This window comes from Choristoneura fumiferana, chromosome 22, assembly GCF_025370935.1.
Source record: "Choristoneura fumiferana chromosome 22, NRCan_CFum_1, whole genome shotgun sequence".
Lineage (NCBI taxonomy): Eukaryota > Metazoa > Arthropoda > Insecta > Lepidoptera > Tortricidae > Choristoneura > Choristoneura fumiferana.
In genome coordinates, this window is record NC_133493.1 from 10,335,871 (window position 1) to 10,353,533 (window position 17,663).

At 38.5% G+C, this 17,663-nt stretch overlaps 1 protein-coding gene across 1 annotated transcript; it reads right to left on the bottom strand.

Moving 5' to 3' along the window:
- Window positions 1-12,254: 12,254 nt before the first annotated feature.
- Ppa (F-box and leucine rich repeat protein partner of paired) lies at window positions 12,255-16,145 on the bottom strand. Its single transcript, XM_074104746.1, has one exon. It carries the CDS (start codon window positions 15,906-15,908, stop codon window positions 14,577-14,579), a length of 1,332 nt encoding a protein of 443 aa, XP_073960847.1. The 5' UTR covers window positions 15,909-16,145; the 3' UTR covers window positions 12,255-14,576.
- Between the last annotated feature and the right edge of the window lie 1,518 nt (window positions 16,146-17,663).

A 17,663-nucleotide genomic window follows, 5' to 3' on the forward strand; every position in this document is an offset into this window, starting at 1 on the left:
AGCGATTTTGTTTTTGAAATGGTACTCCGTAGCTGTTTAATACACATCCTGAGGCCTTATTGTTTAACACTCTTGGAATCACAATCGTTTTCACTATTTCTTTCTATCGCACGGCATAAGAGAAGCGTAGAAAGAGACGTCTCTGTTGACATTTGGCAAGAAGACGTATTGTTAAGGAGCGGCCACACCGCTGCTTGAACAACTTTGACGGTACGGAATCGCAATGACGCATCGTATGCGCTGCGCCGTTTTTATCGCATACCCTCGCCACTACACCGCTGCTCAAAATACGCAGACGGTGCTGAATCGCAGTGACTCACTACTTTTTGTAGAGAGCATGCGGTAAAGACTGAGTTTACGGCACGTAACAGCGATTCCGCACCGTTTGCATATTTTAAGCAGCAGTGTGGAAAGCATACAATAAAAACGGTGCGCATTTGATGATGCGTCACTGCGATTCCGTGCCGTCACCGCTTTTTAAGCAGCGGTGTGGCCGGAGTAAAGTATAATATACTAGTATATTATACAACACTAGTACTCGTATATTGCACTTTTCTTTAAGGAGCGGCCACACCGTTGCTTAAAAAACGGTGACGGCACGTTTTAACCGCAATGCTCTCTACAAAAAGTCGTGACGTTTACGGCACGTCAATGCGATTCCGCACCGTCTGCGTATTTTGAGCAGCGGTGTAGTGGCGAGGGTAAGGGTATGCGATAAAAACGGTGCAGCGCATACGATGCGTCACTGCGATTCCGTACCGTCACTGTTTTTCAAACAGCGGTGTGGCCGCTCCTTAGCAATACGTCTTCTTGCCAAATGTCAACAGAGGCGTCTCTATCTACCCTCGTTTACCAGCGATTTACTCAATCTTAAACTCAAAAGTACAAACCATGGCTCGAACCGAATTAGAAATTAGAATAGAACGAATTAGATAAGTACACCATAAGACCACCACGGTTTTTTAAATACGTACTTAAATAATTTAACTTTTGCGTCCTTCAACGAATGAACTTAGGTATTCATATCAGCCGTAGGTCCACTGTTGGACCCAAGCCCTCCTCCAACTCCTCCCATAGAGGTAGAGGCTTGCCAATACTCGTCACGCTTGGCAAGCGGGTTGGCGAGCGTAGTGCCTATGGGATGTAAGTGTAAGGTTGCCAAGAAGACGCTACTGCCCATTTCCTGTATATTTAGTGTATTTTCCCGTTCACAAAATACGTCTCGATCGCTCTGCCTTAAAATCTCAATTTGTATGGAAACACGGACAGCGCCTCTAGCGGAAAGTTTGCTCAATAACTTTTGTGAGTGTAGGTTTGCTACGTAAACTATTTCGTCCGCGTATCGTAACGAAAACGGGTGACGACGCCGCACCGTGGACATGTACCACTACCATGAGTTTACAGTGACCGTACTCGATAGCGACGGCGTAAATTATTTGTAGAGGCATCAAAGGTAGAGGCGCTGTACAATTCTCCATACAAATAATTTACGCCGTCGCTATCGAGTACGGTCACTGTAAACTCATGGTAGTGGTTGTGGTAGTGGTAATGGTATCGACGATCGAACGCTCGATTTACATCTTCGAATAGTAAACGAATGTTTTGTGAAAACGCCACACTAGAGCCACTTGTATCATCCCTCAGCCAGTTCCCAAAGGCAGGAAAGGGGGGCGGGACGAGGACAACATATTAACACAGTATATATATATGGGTTCGATTCCCGAGCTGAGTACAGGTTTTTTTTTTAATGCATGAATGCAGTTTTTCTTGTTATTAAAATCGATGTCATGGTTCCTAAGAAGAAATTTTCGTATGTCGTATAGTTTCAGACTTTCCCATACTGACAGATATAAATGAGCCACCTGTATAAGCTCTAGCACTGATATTAACGCCCGCGCCCGCGACAACTAAACCACGTAACTTAGATATTACGAAATATTAAATACATTACTGCAACTCTATTTTCAACTATATTACAACACGATAAAGAATACAATGACTGTAAGTTGCCATCGCAACTTTGCAAAACTTCGTCAATGCTGCGAAATCTATATGACAACCAATTATAAATCTTATGTGATTGAGATAAGGTAGTAGTTAACTGTAAATGGAAAGTGGTACTCGGCTTGTTTAGCAAACGTGTATGGAGCGTCCGGTGGCTAATTTAAATATGTAAAGAGGCAAAGGAATTTGAGTTTTATTCAGAAGGGAATAAGGATTGGATGAGGTGTAAAGGTAGTTGGTGTAGTAGAAAATTATTTAATTAGAAACATTGAAGGAATTTCTAGTCTCGGGAATGGTTTGGCTTCAGTCTGGATCAATTGGTAACTATATAATGATGACGTAGATCTTAAGTAGAATCATGTTTAAAATTATAAATTTTAACTGATTTCAAAAGTGAAACTTACTTTCGAAAAAAAAAAAACGGTCAAGTGCGAGTCGGACACTCGCGTACCGAGGATTCCGTACAAATTTTTAGGTATGTGATGATCCAATATTTGCAGAACTCCTTAAATGTACGCAATGTACACCCACTGTGTGATACATTTTAGACGCTTACTAACATAGACAATCAGAAAAAAAATAAGATTTCCAGACGTAGATATTGCTTATGTTACAAGAGCTACCTTCATACTAGATTTCCAATTTCTAGGATAACCGGAAGTACCGTTCATTTCGCAACTGGGTCGATCAACTTTTTCTTGTATCTCGTTGCCATGGTTACGTCCCCTGGACAACGGTTTAAAATCATAGGTTTCTATATGTTTTCTGTGCTTAAAATTCACAGAGCGTAAATTTTTGTGATAGTTATAAGCCCATTACTTTATGGATCGGTTCCTAGGCACATCAGTAGTATATTATAACAGTTCTTTCAAGAAACTCTGTCACTATTGTCTCTTGGACAACGGGACAGAATAACGAACAAGAAAACGTTGATTGACCCAACTACTCGTAACATTTGGCAACCTGATTAATTTCGCAACTTTTCATTTCGCAAATTCTAAAACTGTAAATATTTCAGGGCCATCCATCATGTAGAACCCTTTAAGTTAGGTTTAGTTAGTATTATAAAAATCCTGAAATATTTACAGTTTCAGAAATATTAAACAGTGGCGGAATGAATCAGGTTGCCAAACGTTAGTTGTCAAACATTAGTGAACCGGAAGTACCATACCCTATATATAGGTTTTTTGATTATGGGACTTTGTATGGAAATACTTTTTCTAATGACTGTATCTATAGTGATTCCGAGGATCTCGAGACGGATCTAACGATTTCAATAAAATTTGCTATGTAGGGTTTTTTAGTTGTCTTGTCTCTGGGAAAACGCGTGTTTCCTCTATAAGCCCATGCGAAGTTCGTTCGCCCAGGGGGGCTCTACGAATTTCGAAAATCGAAGTTCGTATCGTATCGTCCCTCTCACTCTCGTATTAAATAATATAAGCATCAGAAGGATAGCATGATACGAAGTTCGAATTTTGCACTTCGTAGGTAGTTTAGGGCCAGGCAAGTTGTTGAATTGTAAACGTAGACTATAGTCACAATGAGTCAGGACTTTGCACAATGCCTGCAAAACTGACTCATTTGACGGTGTAATCTCAAAATATCAAATGTCCCAACATACCAGTCATGCACAGCATTTTGAACTCAAAGTTATTTACGTAAAGACCGAAGTGGTATAGCAAAGTGTTGTCGGTTACGTCAATTGAAATTGAATTGTATCTGTGTGATTGAAGTAGGTACCTAAGTCTGTAACTGTTCGGGCAATTGTTTTGTGCCGTGTAGGATTTGACATTTAAATAATGTGAATAAAATTATGTAAAACGATTTTAGGATTTGTCTACGTTTTGACGTAGAGTTTAAGTTTATTGTTATGTCATGTGTTGTTACAGTTATCCGTTACCGGCGACTCCGTCCGCGTAGAATTCGGTTTTCGCTATCCTGCGGGAACTCAAACTATTTGTTTACCGAATTTAACAAAAAATCTGACAAAAATTACATTTACTTGCCCGAATTTCATTTGCCCGAATTTCACTTGCCAGACCAACGTTTGCCATAAAATATATAGAACCGTGCTGTTTTCAGGTTTTTTTTAAATGTCATCATATAGCCATGCCATGGTTAGGTTAGTTTAATATCAACTCTGAAGAAATTTTATATTTCAGAAATAAATTACTTTATGGCAAATGGAAATTCTAGAAAACGATACATTCGGGCATATGAAATTCGGGCAAACGATAGAGAGCCGCGAAAATCATGCAAGAAGATACGCACTGGGCAGCAATAGGGTCTCGTTTGGACCCTCTGATTACAGAACCCTAAAAAAAAATCACAAAAACAGATTTACAATTACAAACGTAATGGTTTCTTTGAACATCCTAAAACTGTTCGTTAAAGATAAAAGCGAGCAGATTGGTTAATTATGGCGGCAATGGCGGAAAACTTGTAAACAACAATTACACGTAAACAATTGCAATTAGTCAGCCAGTTAATGCTAGTCTTTTGTACGCGACTAATCACTACAATTCTGGATCTTTACTGGCTCAAAGTCAAAATCTAAATAATTTATTGAATCAGGCGTTACTTTGCGGAGGTCCATATCAATGAACTATAGTTATTTGTGTCACAAGGGAGCAAAATGGTGTATTTACGGCGAGGGCGCATTGAATCCAGAATGAGCGTAATGAGGGATTCAAATAATTTTGCTCCCGAGTGGCTCATACAACTTTTCACACCGAGCATTAAGAAACTTGAAAAAAAAAAATCTAAATATAATTAAAAAACAACCAGCATAGAAAATGGCGTGGCTTTACAATTATCAACTTCAAAAAATGGCATTTGCAATAAAACACTTAGAAAAGCCTTGAACAGAAAAGTTGCACTTTGCTCCCTCTCGACAGGGAGGAAAAGTTACTTTTCTGCAGGAGAGGTGTGAAAAAAGAATTTCCTTGCTCACCCGCGACCTTACGATAGCTAAGCTTATGCAAAATATGCGTGTTCATGCAGTTCCTCCACCTCCACACTGTAAGAATCTTTATTCAATTTAGGCTATAAACAAGCAATTACTCGTATGAATGTAAAAAAAAAAAACTACCACGGGTTCGGAAAAGTATGACTATTCTCTATTTGTTGTTCTAACATGATTCAAATGACACATGATGATTATGTAACTTTGTGAGGTGGTAATAAATGTTTTATTTTTTTCCAACAGAGATATATGCTTGAAAAAATTAAATCGCATTTAAACAGCTGATTGTTCGAATATTTGAACTCAAGTTTGCTAATAAATTGTTAAGTAATAAATAAAAGCGGTAAAAGAAACGAAATTATTATTAATTTGGAAGATTGTTCGTCAGTCGGAATGTGACAGTGTTGAATGAATTATATTTTAAATTTATATTTTTAAATTCAAATAAGACCTTCAGTTCGATAGAGTACGTTTAAAACAACAAATTAAGTATGTCATTTGAATAATGTTACAAATAACCTAACCAACAAAAAGTTGGAAAACCCCTGACTTTGTCACTTCAAAGTTCAATATCTCAAAAACGGCTGAACCGATTTTGATAAAACATCATCAGATTTTGACAACACACCATCGCTAGAAAACCTGCTTTCAATTAAAAAAAATAGCATTCAAATCGGTCCACCCGTTTAAGAGCTACGGTGCCACAGACAGACAGACACACACACAGACACACATAGCCACATGTGCCACATACACACACGACAGCCACAGACAGACACGTCTAACTAATAGCACCCCTCTTTTTGCGTCAGGGGGTTAAAAACAGAAACACGTGTCCCTTACAATGTATTCTTTGTACAAACACCATTGTCTCGTTCCTACGTTTCTTACGCTTTTAACTCAAAAGTTAAGCGAAAGTTAATTGCATTCAAAATAACAATTAACGTTTACAGCACGTAGTGTACCTTTTATTACTGCCCTGTGAACGCATTGTAAACTGAATTTTATTGTAATTGTAAATTGTTTTACGACGACGTTAACAGTTCTATTAGTTCAAAGTAAAACTGTTTGATTTGCCGAACTGTACACTAATTAGTTTATGGCGGACATTTTGTTTCTTTTGAAGTTAGTTTAGCCCGTTAGGAAATTTTAAGGGTAAATTATTCTGTAAGTAAGAAATAAGTACTTAAAGTTACTCCTTGTTTAGTAGACAATTTAAGACACACAGACACTTCCCTATTGTTTGAGAAAGGGCCGCACTATATCGGTTCTCTCTCACGAGAGAGACAAAGATATTGACCGTAACGCGATTGCGAAAGAGCATGTTACAAGAAAAACTTAGACAATGCAATGTTTATGCATGTTTGTTTCACAGGAAACTGTAGTTTTTGGTTTTCGATGAAGTCCCGAAACTAAAAATTAGGTGTCGTGCGGACACTTGACACCCTAATTGACCTAGTTCCAAACTAAGCAAAGCTTATACTATGGAAACTAGGCAACGGATAAAAATAGGTAATTAAATAAATATCACGGGACAATTCACACCAATTGACCTAGTCCCAAAGTAAGCTTAGCAAAGCTTGTGTTATGGGTACTAAGCAACGGATAAATATAATTATATAGATAGATACATACTTAAATTTCTTAAATTTTCCTTTTTTGTGTATATTGTATTTAATGTTTTCATGTGTTTTTCTGTAATTTTTTTAAGTTAATTTTGCTGTATATGTGTGTCTTCTGTGTAAGCGAATAAATGTCTTCTTTCTTTCTTTCTAAATACATAGTAAACACCCAAGATCCGAGAACAAACATTCGTATTTTTCATACAAATATCTGCCCCGACACGGGAATTGAACCCGGGACCTCAAGCTTCGTAGTCAGGTTCTCTAACCACTAGGCCATCTGGTCGTCTAAAAAGGTAAGTACTTATAATACTTATATAGATAAATAGATGTTAAACATCCAAGACCCGAGAACAAACATTCGTATTATTCATACCAATATCTGCCCCGGCTGGGAATCGAACCCGGGACCTCAAGCTTCGTAGTCCGGTTCTCTAACCCTTGGCCATCCGGTCGTCTTTGGGCATATAATCTTTTATTTATTTATTAGCAGTACGTTCATCATCGTTTCAGCTTATGTGAGTCTGGCTGCCTCCTGTCGGAATGTGAGGGCTTAAGTCGTAGTTCCTACGCGGGCCCAGTGCGGAATGGGAACTTCAAACACCATTGAATTGCTTCGCAGGCTTGGGCACGATGTTTTTCTTCACTGTAAACCTCGTGGTTATGAATGTAATTTTGCACATGGATTTCAAAAAACTCACAGGGTTGGAATTGAACCCACGATTCTCTGCTCGAAAATTCATAGGTCAAACCACAAGGCCACCACGGCTTGATTACATACTAAGGACCTATTTGTTGTTTATTTAGCTATAAGTACCTTTGTTCAATGAAATCTAAGATTTTTTAACGGACTTGAAAAAAGGAGAACCTTCTCCTTCAATCATTCATTAATTTCTGAGTTTACATAATAGGTCGAACACTAGAGTCGCTGCCCACATCTCTTGGGTGATGTCGATTACGTACAGTCTAGTGTAAAAATATTAACTTATTCAAAGTTTCAAAAATAAGTACCACAGACTTATTCCGACGCAATAAGGCCGTAACATGTTTTTGAGTGGTTCGAATAGATACACTTATTTTTGCACTTGACTGTACATACTCACTCGGCTACTCGTTGTGCGTGTGCGCTATCATACACGCTACCATTGTGCGTAAAAGAGATACAATCTTGCTTGCGATGTACTAAAGCGATATGGACGCATGGTCGAGTGCTGGGACAGCTGTGCGGTGCATAACTGTGGCATCTGTCATCTTTCGAGCCGTTTTAAGGCCCACTTGCAGTAAACACATAAATCTCGAGTTAGCGTCAAGCTCAGTTTAGTAGTGTCAAATTGTATGGAACTGTCAAGCTTAAGCCTGGATTAACTACTAAATCTAGATTTATTTTTTCCTTGACTGAACGTAGCGGTTGAGAAGAACATAAAATTATTCTGCTGCGGCCAGTCCTATACGCATTATTTAGATCCTTTACTGGTTATTTTTAGAACTGTCACACTCACACATATAGCTATAACACAGCTATTATTAAATGGCAAGTCCTATTGAGGTCATTATACGAGCTATTAGAGTTCCGTAGTCCTAAAAGGAACTCTTGTGGTTTCGCCATGTCCATCCTCCATCCGTCTCCGTCTGTGGCGCAGTAACGCCCAATTTACACCGCGTGCATAGCGGACTCATTAATCATCATCATCATCACCCATCGAACGTCCACTGTTGGACATAGGCCCCCCATAGACCTCGGTTGGAAGCGGCCTGCATCCACCGTGAACCCGCGGCTTTAACCAGGTCATCCGTCCACCTCGTTGGTGGACGTCCTACGCTGCGCTTGCCGATCCGCGGTCTCCACTCTAGAACTTTACGGCCCCAACGACCATCTGTTCTCCGTGCTATATGGCCTGCCCATTGCCACTTCAACAAACTAATTCGCTTGGCTATGTCGGTGACCCTTGTTCTTCTACGTATCACCTCATGGACTCATTAATGACAACTTCAGAAAGGTCCGGTGTTGTAAGTACTTTCAATTCATGCAGCCGTTGTATACGTAAAACTAATTAAGTCATTAATGAGTCCGCTCCGCTCGCTCGCGGTGGAAACCGGGCTTATGGTTCTCGAGCGGCGACCACGTACCAGAAGACGCAGGCCTCCCACTAGGTGGATGATGACGTCACGAGAGTTGTCCTAGCAGGTGGCCAATAATCAGTAAAAACTCTTATATTAGGCCGTTTCTGGTTAACCAGAAGGACTGTTCAACAAAATATCATCACAACTCAAAAAAAATCGTAACTCAAAAGAAATATTTTTTTCTGAGTGATCTTTATGAACATTACGTCAAGGTTTAATTTTGTTTACATATTGATTTTAGATACGAGATTTTTTCTAAGTTAGTGACGAAATGGCATTTAGGCTGATGATGAGGGAATAAATAAAAATGTCATATTAAATTTGTAACTTAAACGATGACTTTTAATACATTTCTTCTATGTTACATTCGTTTTGTACAAAACAATGTACTGAAGTATACAACGTATGCTTATTCTAAATCGATCTCACGGCACTAACATCATACAAACAATAAACAAATAATATCAAACCGTACGTACAAATTATGTAGATATTACGTATGTTCCAAAAAAACTTAGCATTTTAGGTAGGTACCTATACAAGTAGTTGACCAATCCTTTACTATAAGTGTCGCTTTTTGGTATAGGTACAGGTAAGGTCAAAAATATCTTTAGGTATTTTGAGTACCTCATCACGTCACTGTGTGCCTTCAGACAGTTTACAAAACAAAAGAAGTGACAGCGACAAGGTAGTAAAGTATAAAATAGTCATTGACCTCAACGTACCACAGATAACAAATAAAATGTTACAGAACCGACACTCGCGCTTGACAGCAGCTATCTTACCTACCGGCTCACCGCCAACGGTGTCTGTTCTGTTGCATTCACAGAGAAACTTTTTGGGTGACAATGGTCTAGAATGGAAACAACTACGTGTCAAAGATAGTCATGGGGTTACTAAGACAATAGACAAATCGAGCGTTCCATTAAGTACTTATTGGTAACAAAACTCAAGTACCTGGGAACCAGGGTTCTTTTTTAAATCGTGTTTTAGGACATCCAAATTAAAAAATTAAACTAAATCACGCCTGATCGTGATGTGAACAATAGATACCACATAAACATCGTTATAGCCGTAATAAAGAAATATAAAAGGATTGCTCTTTTAAAGATATTAGATATTTTCTCTCTGTGTATCTGTTTTCTGTATCGCTTACTATTTCTAGTGTACAATAAAAAGTTTTTGTATTGTATTGTATTGTAGATAAGCAACAAATAATTACTAAAATTAGGTACCTACCTCGACGTTTCGACCACAGCGCATTGGTCGCGGATCACGACCGCTGAAATGTGGTCGAAACGTCGAGGAAATTTTTTCATTAATTTGTCGCATTTACGTCCCGACTTTAATAATAACTAAAGTGAAATCTTAAAAGTTAAAGATAAATTAAAAAATAGTTTTACGCGTATTCCTTTATGTTTTATATTTAGAGAGTGGACTGCTGTAGGCTTATGATGATGATGAAATTAAAAAAAAAACTTTTTATCCTTTTTTTATTCAGTCTCGCAAAACGTGTTTCGGCCTAGCACACTCATGTAGATGTACATTATTTTTGACAAACAAAAACCAAAGGGATTTTGGGGTTTGCAATTAATTACAAATCAGCAGATAAGTAGGTACACAATTTTGATCAGAACTATCATAATAGCGACGAAATAATAGTGTTTCATAGCGTTAAGTTTAATATTATTTCATTTTCAAAGGTCCCCTGAGTCATTGAATTACGTTGAACACAAAAATTTTCCTTAACTAAATGTAAATAAATTACAGAGTTTGATATTTTGGTTTCTACAGACAGTCAACAGCAATCAAAAATCGTCGTCGGAGAAATCAGGGCGTTCTATTGCACCCGAAAAGGTTTATAATGTAGATAAATACACATAACTATAACACTCATCAATTTGATGCAAGCACCATCGCATTCACCCTTTGATGAACCATACTACTAGATTCAAGGTCACAGCTCTGAAAACGGCCAGAGAAATAAGAGCACAAAATAAATTTGTGCTCTTATTTCTGACAGTACGCGTCAACCAGAGCCAAAGTGCGGACGTGTTAAAATGCCACAATGTTCATTTATAAATTGCGGAAACAGCCACCGTAACACTAGAATTTCTGAAGGAATATCCTTCTTTAGGTAAGTACAAGTCAGTATTTTATTTAAAGTACGTAAAAATTGGCAGTTTACATTTAAAAATCAATAATTTATTGTTTGGCCAACCATCTTGGCAATAATCGGTGTTTCTGGAACAAAAAATTCGTAGAGTAGTTCTCATTTTAAAATAATATTTTTTTTTTGTAGATTTCCTAGTGATCCTTTTCGCTGTGCGGAATGGACATCTATTGTCGCGAGAGAAAGAGAAGAAGAACTTTACAGACCGCACAAAAATTCGACTGTATGTTCGATTCATTTTGATAAATTTGACATAGTTGGAAATAGCCAAAGGCGTAGATTACGGAAAATGGCGATTCCAAAATTGCAGGTAAAGTTACATAAATGTTTAAAATAATATAAGATTAAGTGTGGCGAGGTGAAGTGAAGCTATATTATTAAAGAAGACGTAAAGCTTCAAGTTCAAGCCGTATGATATTTATAATATTGCCGTTAATTGCAGATTCTCGTGAAACAAAATACAGTGCACAGAATTAACCGAATCGATGACGTCAAATCTGGTAAAACATTTATGTTGTCTTTTTAACCCCTGACGCAAAAAGGGGGGTGTTATAAGTTTGACCGCAATGTGTGTCTGTGTGTCTGTCTGTGACACCGTACGTAGCTCTTAAACGGGTGAACCGATTTGAATATGGTGTTTTTAATTTGAAAGCAGGTTTTTGAAGTGTTGTCAATCACCCATTTTCTAATTAGTTAACTTAATTCAGTTAAGTATCTATAAGAATATTTCGTTTCATGATAATATTTGTATATGTAATTTTTTTGTGTTATATTTCTGTGAAATAAAAAACTGTCTGTCTTATAATAATTGCGACTCCATTATTACCCTGTTCCTAAAATAGAATGACATCTTTTTGAAAGATGAATGTTCTTTTGTTAATCGAACGTTTTTGCTTGTCTTATGACGATACGTCGTAAGTATTATATACAATTACTATTATTTGAATCTTTGTTGCTTAGACTTAAGGTATATATTTTAAATTAATTTAGAAGGTAAAACAGATATATAGCTATGAGTATAAGACTGTCTATGACATAAGCAACACGGCCACTTTTTCGCTTTGATTTTGTATGGGATCTTGAATCTAGTAGTATGGTTCATCAAAGCATTCACCATATTTTTTTCTCGCTCTCTTATACCATTTGAAAAATACAAATAATAATTGTGATGATGACGTTAATTAAAACGTTTTCCTGGCTTTTAAGCGTAACCTAATGGAAGAAGAAAAAAAAATATTTTTTTCTAATTCTTAGATGGGTTTACGAATCTATAGTTGTTTATGAAAATAAAAATCCTTATGGATATCCAGAGCCCGACTTAAATAAAAAATAATATACACGGAAGGGAAGAATATAGATAGTTTACATATTAAGTTATACGAGAAATATAGTAGCATCCAATAGCTTACAAGGTAAGAACATAGTAAATTATGACGAATATAAATCATTTGTCCTCGTCTTGCAGGCTTTTGCAAAACAACGAATGTTTATTTTCTTCGTAAACTGTAAGTTGCGGCAAAGTAGGAAAAAAAACAGGGAAAATTTGCATTGTTTTGTATGTTGATACACAGAGGAATTACACAATACTATAATAAGAGTTATCAATATTTATTCATCATTTTACACTATTTAAATAAGTTTAAAGACTTAAGTGTGATGCAATTTGATGTTTTTTTTTACTTAATGTATTTTTTAATAGAGTTGTTAAATGCCAGTTGTTCAATTAATGACAATGGTGGATAGAGGAATTTAACAACCGTTTTTTTATTTTTGTTTATTTGGTGGTTGTGTAATTACAAAAGAGTACCTAAATATTACATAGAAAATAAAAAACATCCAAAAAAATTCAGATCTCCACGGAAAGACCAAGATTTTATTAAAAAGTAATTCATTTATGTTTATATTGCAGATTTCTATTAACGAACAATCTACATTTAAAAATAACGTGTTCCACCACTGGGAGTATTTTATTAATAAAAAAAACTCGTTATACCCTGAAATGTCAATGAGTCAGTCATATCATGGCAAATGGAAACCCTAACAGTAAAAACATAACTTAATACATAATATCTTTTTCTGAAACTGGCTGATTCTTTGCTCCGTGGTCAGAAATAAAATAAAGATAGTTTGGGACGACGTTCTAATTTGTTTTAAACTAGAAAACGTCTCATCAACGTTATCAATATGTTTGTATGCAGGTACGTACTACACGCAAATAAACAATTCATAGCTGTGTGCATATTTTCTCTCTTTAGTTTTCACCTGTTCTATACCTTCATGGCTATGGTCTTTATGTAATACTTAAATGAAATGTTTTTACAAATTTTACTTTTAATTTGTAAATATATACATATGCCACACACACTTTTAGTGATTCTTTGGCACGAGTTTGAAATTTAAATGACAATAATATAGGTAGGTATGCACAAATATAAATTAAATATAAGCACAAAAAGTTTTTTTTAATAATGAAATTTTGAACAAAATCTTATTTTAATGTGTAATGTTACGTTCCATTGTGTTTGTGTATGTGCATGTATGATTTTAAAGAATAGCTTTACATTTTAAACTACTTTAAGTATTTTGAATAGTCATTATCATTAATTAAAATTTTTAATGTTCTGTTTAAAATTAATTAGGTATCTACCAGTGATTTTAATTATTTTAAATTCATTTGTATTTAAAAACAGGTTTTTGCTTTGTTGACCAGTTTAATTTTTATTTGCTCAACCAAATTAAAATGGCCTGTTTAGCCAGACGAACAACAGTTTTTTCCATTTAGTTAGATATTAACACACAAATTGTGATTTATCTATTTATAAAACTGGCTCATTATGAGTCTCAATACCTTACATAAGTATACTATAAATATACGGATGGCGAGTAACTTTAAGAAGAAACCCCATTCATATAACACATCACAGTACACATTTTCAATTATTTTTATTAAGCCACTTACTTAATAATATTTGTATGAGCTGAACATCAAGTTCTAGGCTATATTTGATCAGCTGCTTATTCTTTCAACAATAATGGAACCACGTTAGATTGATATTTTAAGACAAATTTATAACATAATTACTAACAAAACCTAATTAATCCACTTTATTAGTCAAAAAATAACTCACTTTCAGGTTCCAAATTGTCAAAACCTAGCAATTGTTAACGAAATTATTTGATAAACAAAGTTTAAAGCTAGTTTAAAACCCCATAAGTCCAAAGAACTAATAGCAAATGCATAACAAAACATCAAACATGCCGTGAGATCGACTCAAAACCAATAATTTGAAGAATGCCTAAATATCTATCTAACTAATGGAGCAATCACTTAAATTAGTGGAGAATCAGACCTTTTTAAACAATTGAAAGTTAACAAAACCGGAAATCCGAAACACTATATTGCATAAGCGGACTAAATTTACATAGTAAATACTAAAAGTTGGATTCAAAAAGGTCTGACACCAAGACTAGGCCCTGGGGCGGCTTCAACGGACCAAAACAAAACTTCGCGTAACCAAACGTCAACAATAACACAGGCGAACAAAAACTGGCGACCCCACTTCCTAAATAATTCGTTAATCTTAAGATTGGTTAATATTTTTTTTACACTGTCCAGTATACAACCTTGGTAGCTCCTTCACTTAACATGGCGTCGCACTCACACTAACGTTCAGGCGCTGCGTGTGCGTGGTCACCGTACATGCCACAGGCCGAGGTTAAGTACACTAAGCCGAGGCAACTTCATGATATCTTTCAAGCCTTGGGGCGTGATGCACGTGCAGCCGTACAAGTCTATCGCTTTTAGATTAAGCAGCCCGTCGCTTAGCGCGTGTAGCCCTCTATCAGTCACGCGCGTACATTGGCCTATATTTAGCGTCTCTAGCTGCGATAGCCTCGCGACCCGGTCCAGACCCTCGTCTGTGAGGCGACAGGCGCTCAACGATAGCGAGCGAAGCCCCGATAGCCCCAACGTAGCGTGGGATAGCGCCTCGTCGCCAACTTTATCACAAAACGATACGTCCAACGCGGTCAAGCGTCCGCTTTCCGCCAGATAAGCGACCCCGACGTCGGACACACCGTCACATGCTCGCAGGTTCACATCCTCTAACAGAGGCAGTCTCGCGAGATGCCTCAAGCCTGCGTCGGTAACAGCCACGCAGAAGGAGAGGTTGATCGACTGCAGTTTTGGAAGCCCGGTGGCCGTGTGTTTTAGCGCTTCGTCTGTCAGTCGCTGACAGTCTTGGAGACCTAGATGCTCCAGTTCCGGCGTTCCTCTAGCTTCACCTCCTCCACACAGATGCGCTATTCCAGTATCGTTCACATGCCAGCACGACCTTAGATTCAAACGGCGTAATTTCCGCAAACCCCACGCTATCAGGAGCAGGCCTGTGTCTGTGATATTAGAACACCCGCCTAGCTCTAACTCTTCCAAGTTTTTGAGTGATTGCGCTATCCGTCCCAACGAGGAGTCCGTGACTTGTTTACAAAGTGATAGGTCTAGACGTCTCAGGGCTGGTAGTTCGGCGGCAAAGGCGCTGGCTAATGCGGCATCGGTCACGCTGTAACAGCCGCTCAGAGAGAGGGATTCCAAGCCTGGCAGAGCGGCGACGGCGTCCCGTAACCCTCTCCGGAGGGATAAGACTTGCAGTTTTCTAACTCCTCTCCTAGCAAGTGAAGCAAATAGTACAGGCGCCGGTCGTCGAAGATGTAAGGCTGCTTCCACTCCACGCCACACGGAGCGGCGGTCAGCGGCGTCCCTCCAAGCGCGGCAAACCTGGGCGGCCCGGCCTCTGTCCCTCACCGGAAGCCTCTCAAATATGAGCGCCAACAGTTCCGGGTATAACCTTGAAATGTGCGTCCCTTGCGGCTCCGGCGGCGGCTCGGGTACGTACGGCACAGGCAAATGTGGCCGGTGCAATCTGTACGGCGCGCTGCGATGTTTTCTCCTCGTCGTGCTCGGTAGCTCGGTGAGTCCGAGCCGCTCGTCGCGCCAGGACAACATTTCCTCCGTCCACGCACTCATCGCACTGCACAATGTACTATAACATGGCACGAAGCATCGGACCGGTTTTCGGTGAAACTCTGGAGTCGCGAGCGTGCGTGCGTCGCGCGCGGCTGTTCCTCGTGCACTGGCAAGTGGGGAGCGGCGCCCCCGCGCCCGCGGCCCCTTTCCCCCGCCGCGCCCCGCGCCCCGCGGCGCCCTGCGCGGCTATTGGTCGCGCTCGGCAGCACGTGACGCGCGCCGTATCGATTCGGAGGCTCTGCGGCGGCATTTTTAAGTTGGCGGACCGAGAACTCCCCCCTCTGCCCCGCCCCGCGGACGGCGCTTGTCATAGAGCTAGTAATTTACGGAGCGGATAAGCCTCTGGAACTTATTTAATTATACCTACACACAATGTAGAAGTCGAACAAACTGAAACGCGTGCCAATGTAGAATCTTTTCACTGCAAATACTCTTCCGGCATTTCATACATCTGTCAAGGAAAGTGTCGTTATATTATAACGTTTTAAACTTTCATGATTTTCACTCGTAGTCAAAATACCACAAACAGGACTTATCACCAAAACACACGTGTATGTACTTCGCTTTGTATAAGTAAATATGAAGAATAGGTATCGAAATATAAAAGGAAATCAATGTACTTATTATCTTACTTATTGACTCACAGACACAGATAACTCAGCGATTAGCAGAGTGCACTTTGACTCTACGAACATTAATCTTTGAACCCAGTGATAAGGCGGCAGAACAACTCCAGCGCCGTATTTTCGTTCGCGCCGCACTTGTCGAAGAAACTCGCCCATTTTAATAAGACCTTCCCTCCCGTCCGACCGTCGTTCGATTCACTCTCTAGAAGATATTCGCGCTCCTATGACACAGGTCTTCTTAAAATGGCGGTTTGATAACAGCCAACTATTACAAGGGCGACCGGTTGCGAGCGTTCCAATGTTCCAAATATGAATTTCGAATTCAAACGCGTTCCAGAACGGTGGGACTGGCCGCTAGTAAAATGGCTGACCGGTTCGTTTTTAATTTTGTTGTTGACAGTGTTTATGGCAAATCGTCTTCTGCTCGACATGTCGCACAATGTTGTAGAACTTGTATAGTGAAAACGAAGACACTCGTTTCTTTGAAACCGCATTACTGTTATATTTTTGATGCACACTGATTGGCCAGGATATAATTATAATAATAAAAAACTACACAAACTTTTACCACAGCTTTTATTTTTAATAATGTTATAAGTAAATAAGTATACGTATAATAGGTACGTGCACATAGTTGGGTTGGATTTGTTAAGCAATAAGGACAAATTCACATTGTACTTAATAACTTTTTCCCGCTACGTCTTGCGTGTAATACGGAAACTTTATACCTATAGTTTCCCGGGACAAAAAGAAGCATTCATTATCTGTAATAAGTAGGTATCTACTCGTAGGTAGTGGAGCTGTTTTATACCTAGTGAAAGATTTTTTAAACACATATTTTAAGTAGTTTCTCATTCCCTACATGAAACCAAACAAACGCAGAGTTAACCTCTTTATTAAATTTGTAAAATGTTGACAAAAACAAGCTCATACTTTTTATCACAAGCTTTAATTTAGTTTCACCTGTCCCGTTGTCTGTCTATCTGTCTGTAATCTATCTATCTTGCAAGCTAAATTTGACCAACTTCCAGTAGTCAGATTGACTTGAAATTTGGAATACTTATGTAAATTGCGTGACAATACAATAATCTACTAGTGACATCTTGGTAGTTCAGCCGCAGCCAGCATC

Bases quoted from the DNA above. Each gene is read 5' to 3' on its own strand.
- Ppa (XM_074104746.1), bottom strand. From the start codon at position 15,908: ATGAGTGCGTGGACGGAGGAAATGTTGTCCTGGCGCGACGAGCGGCTC.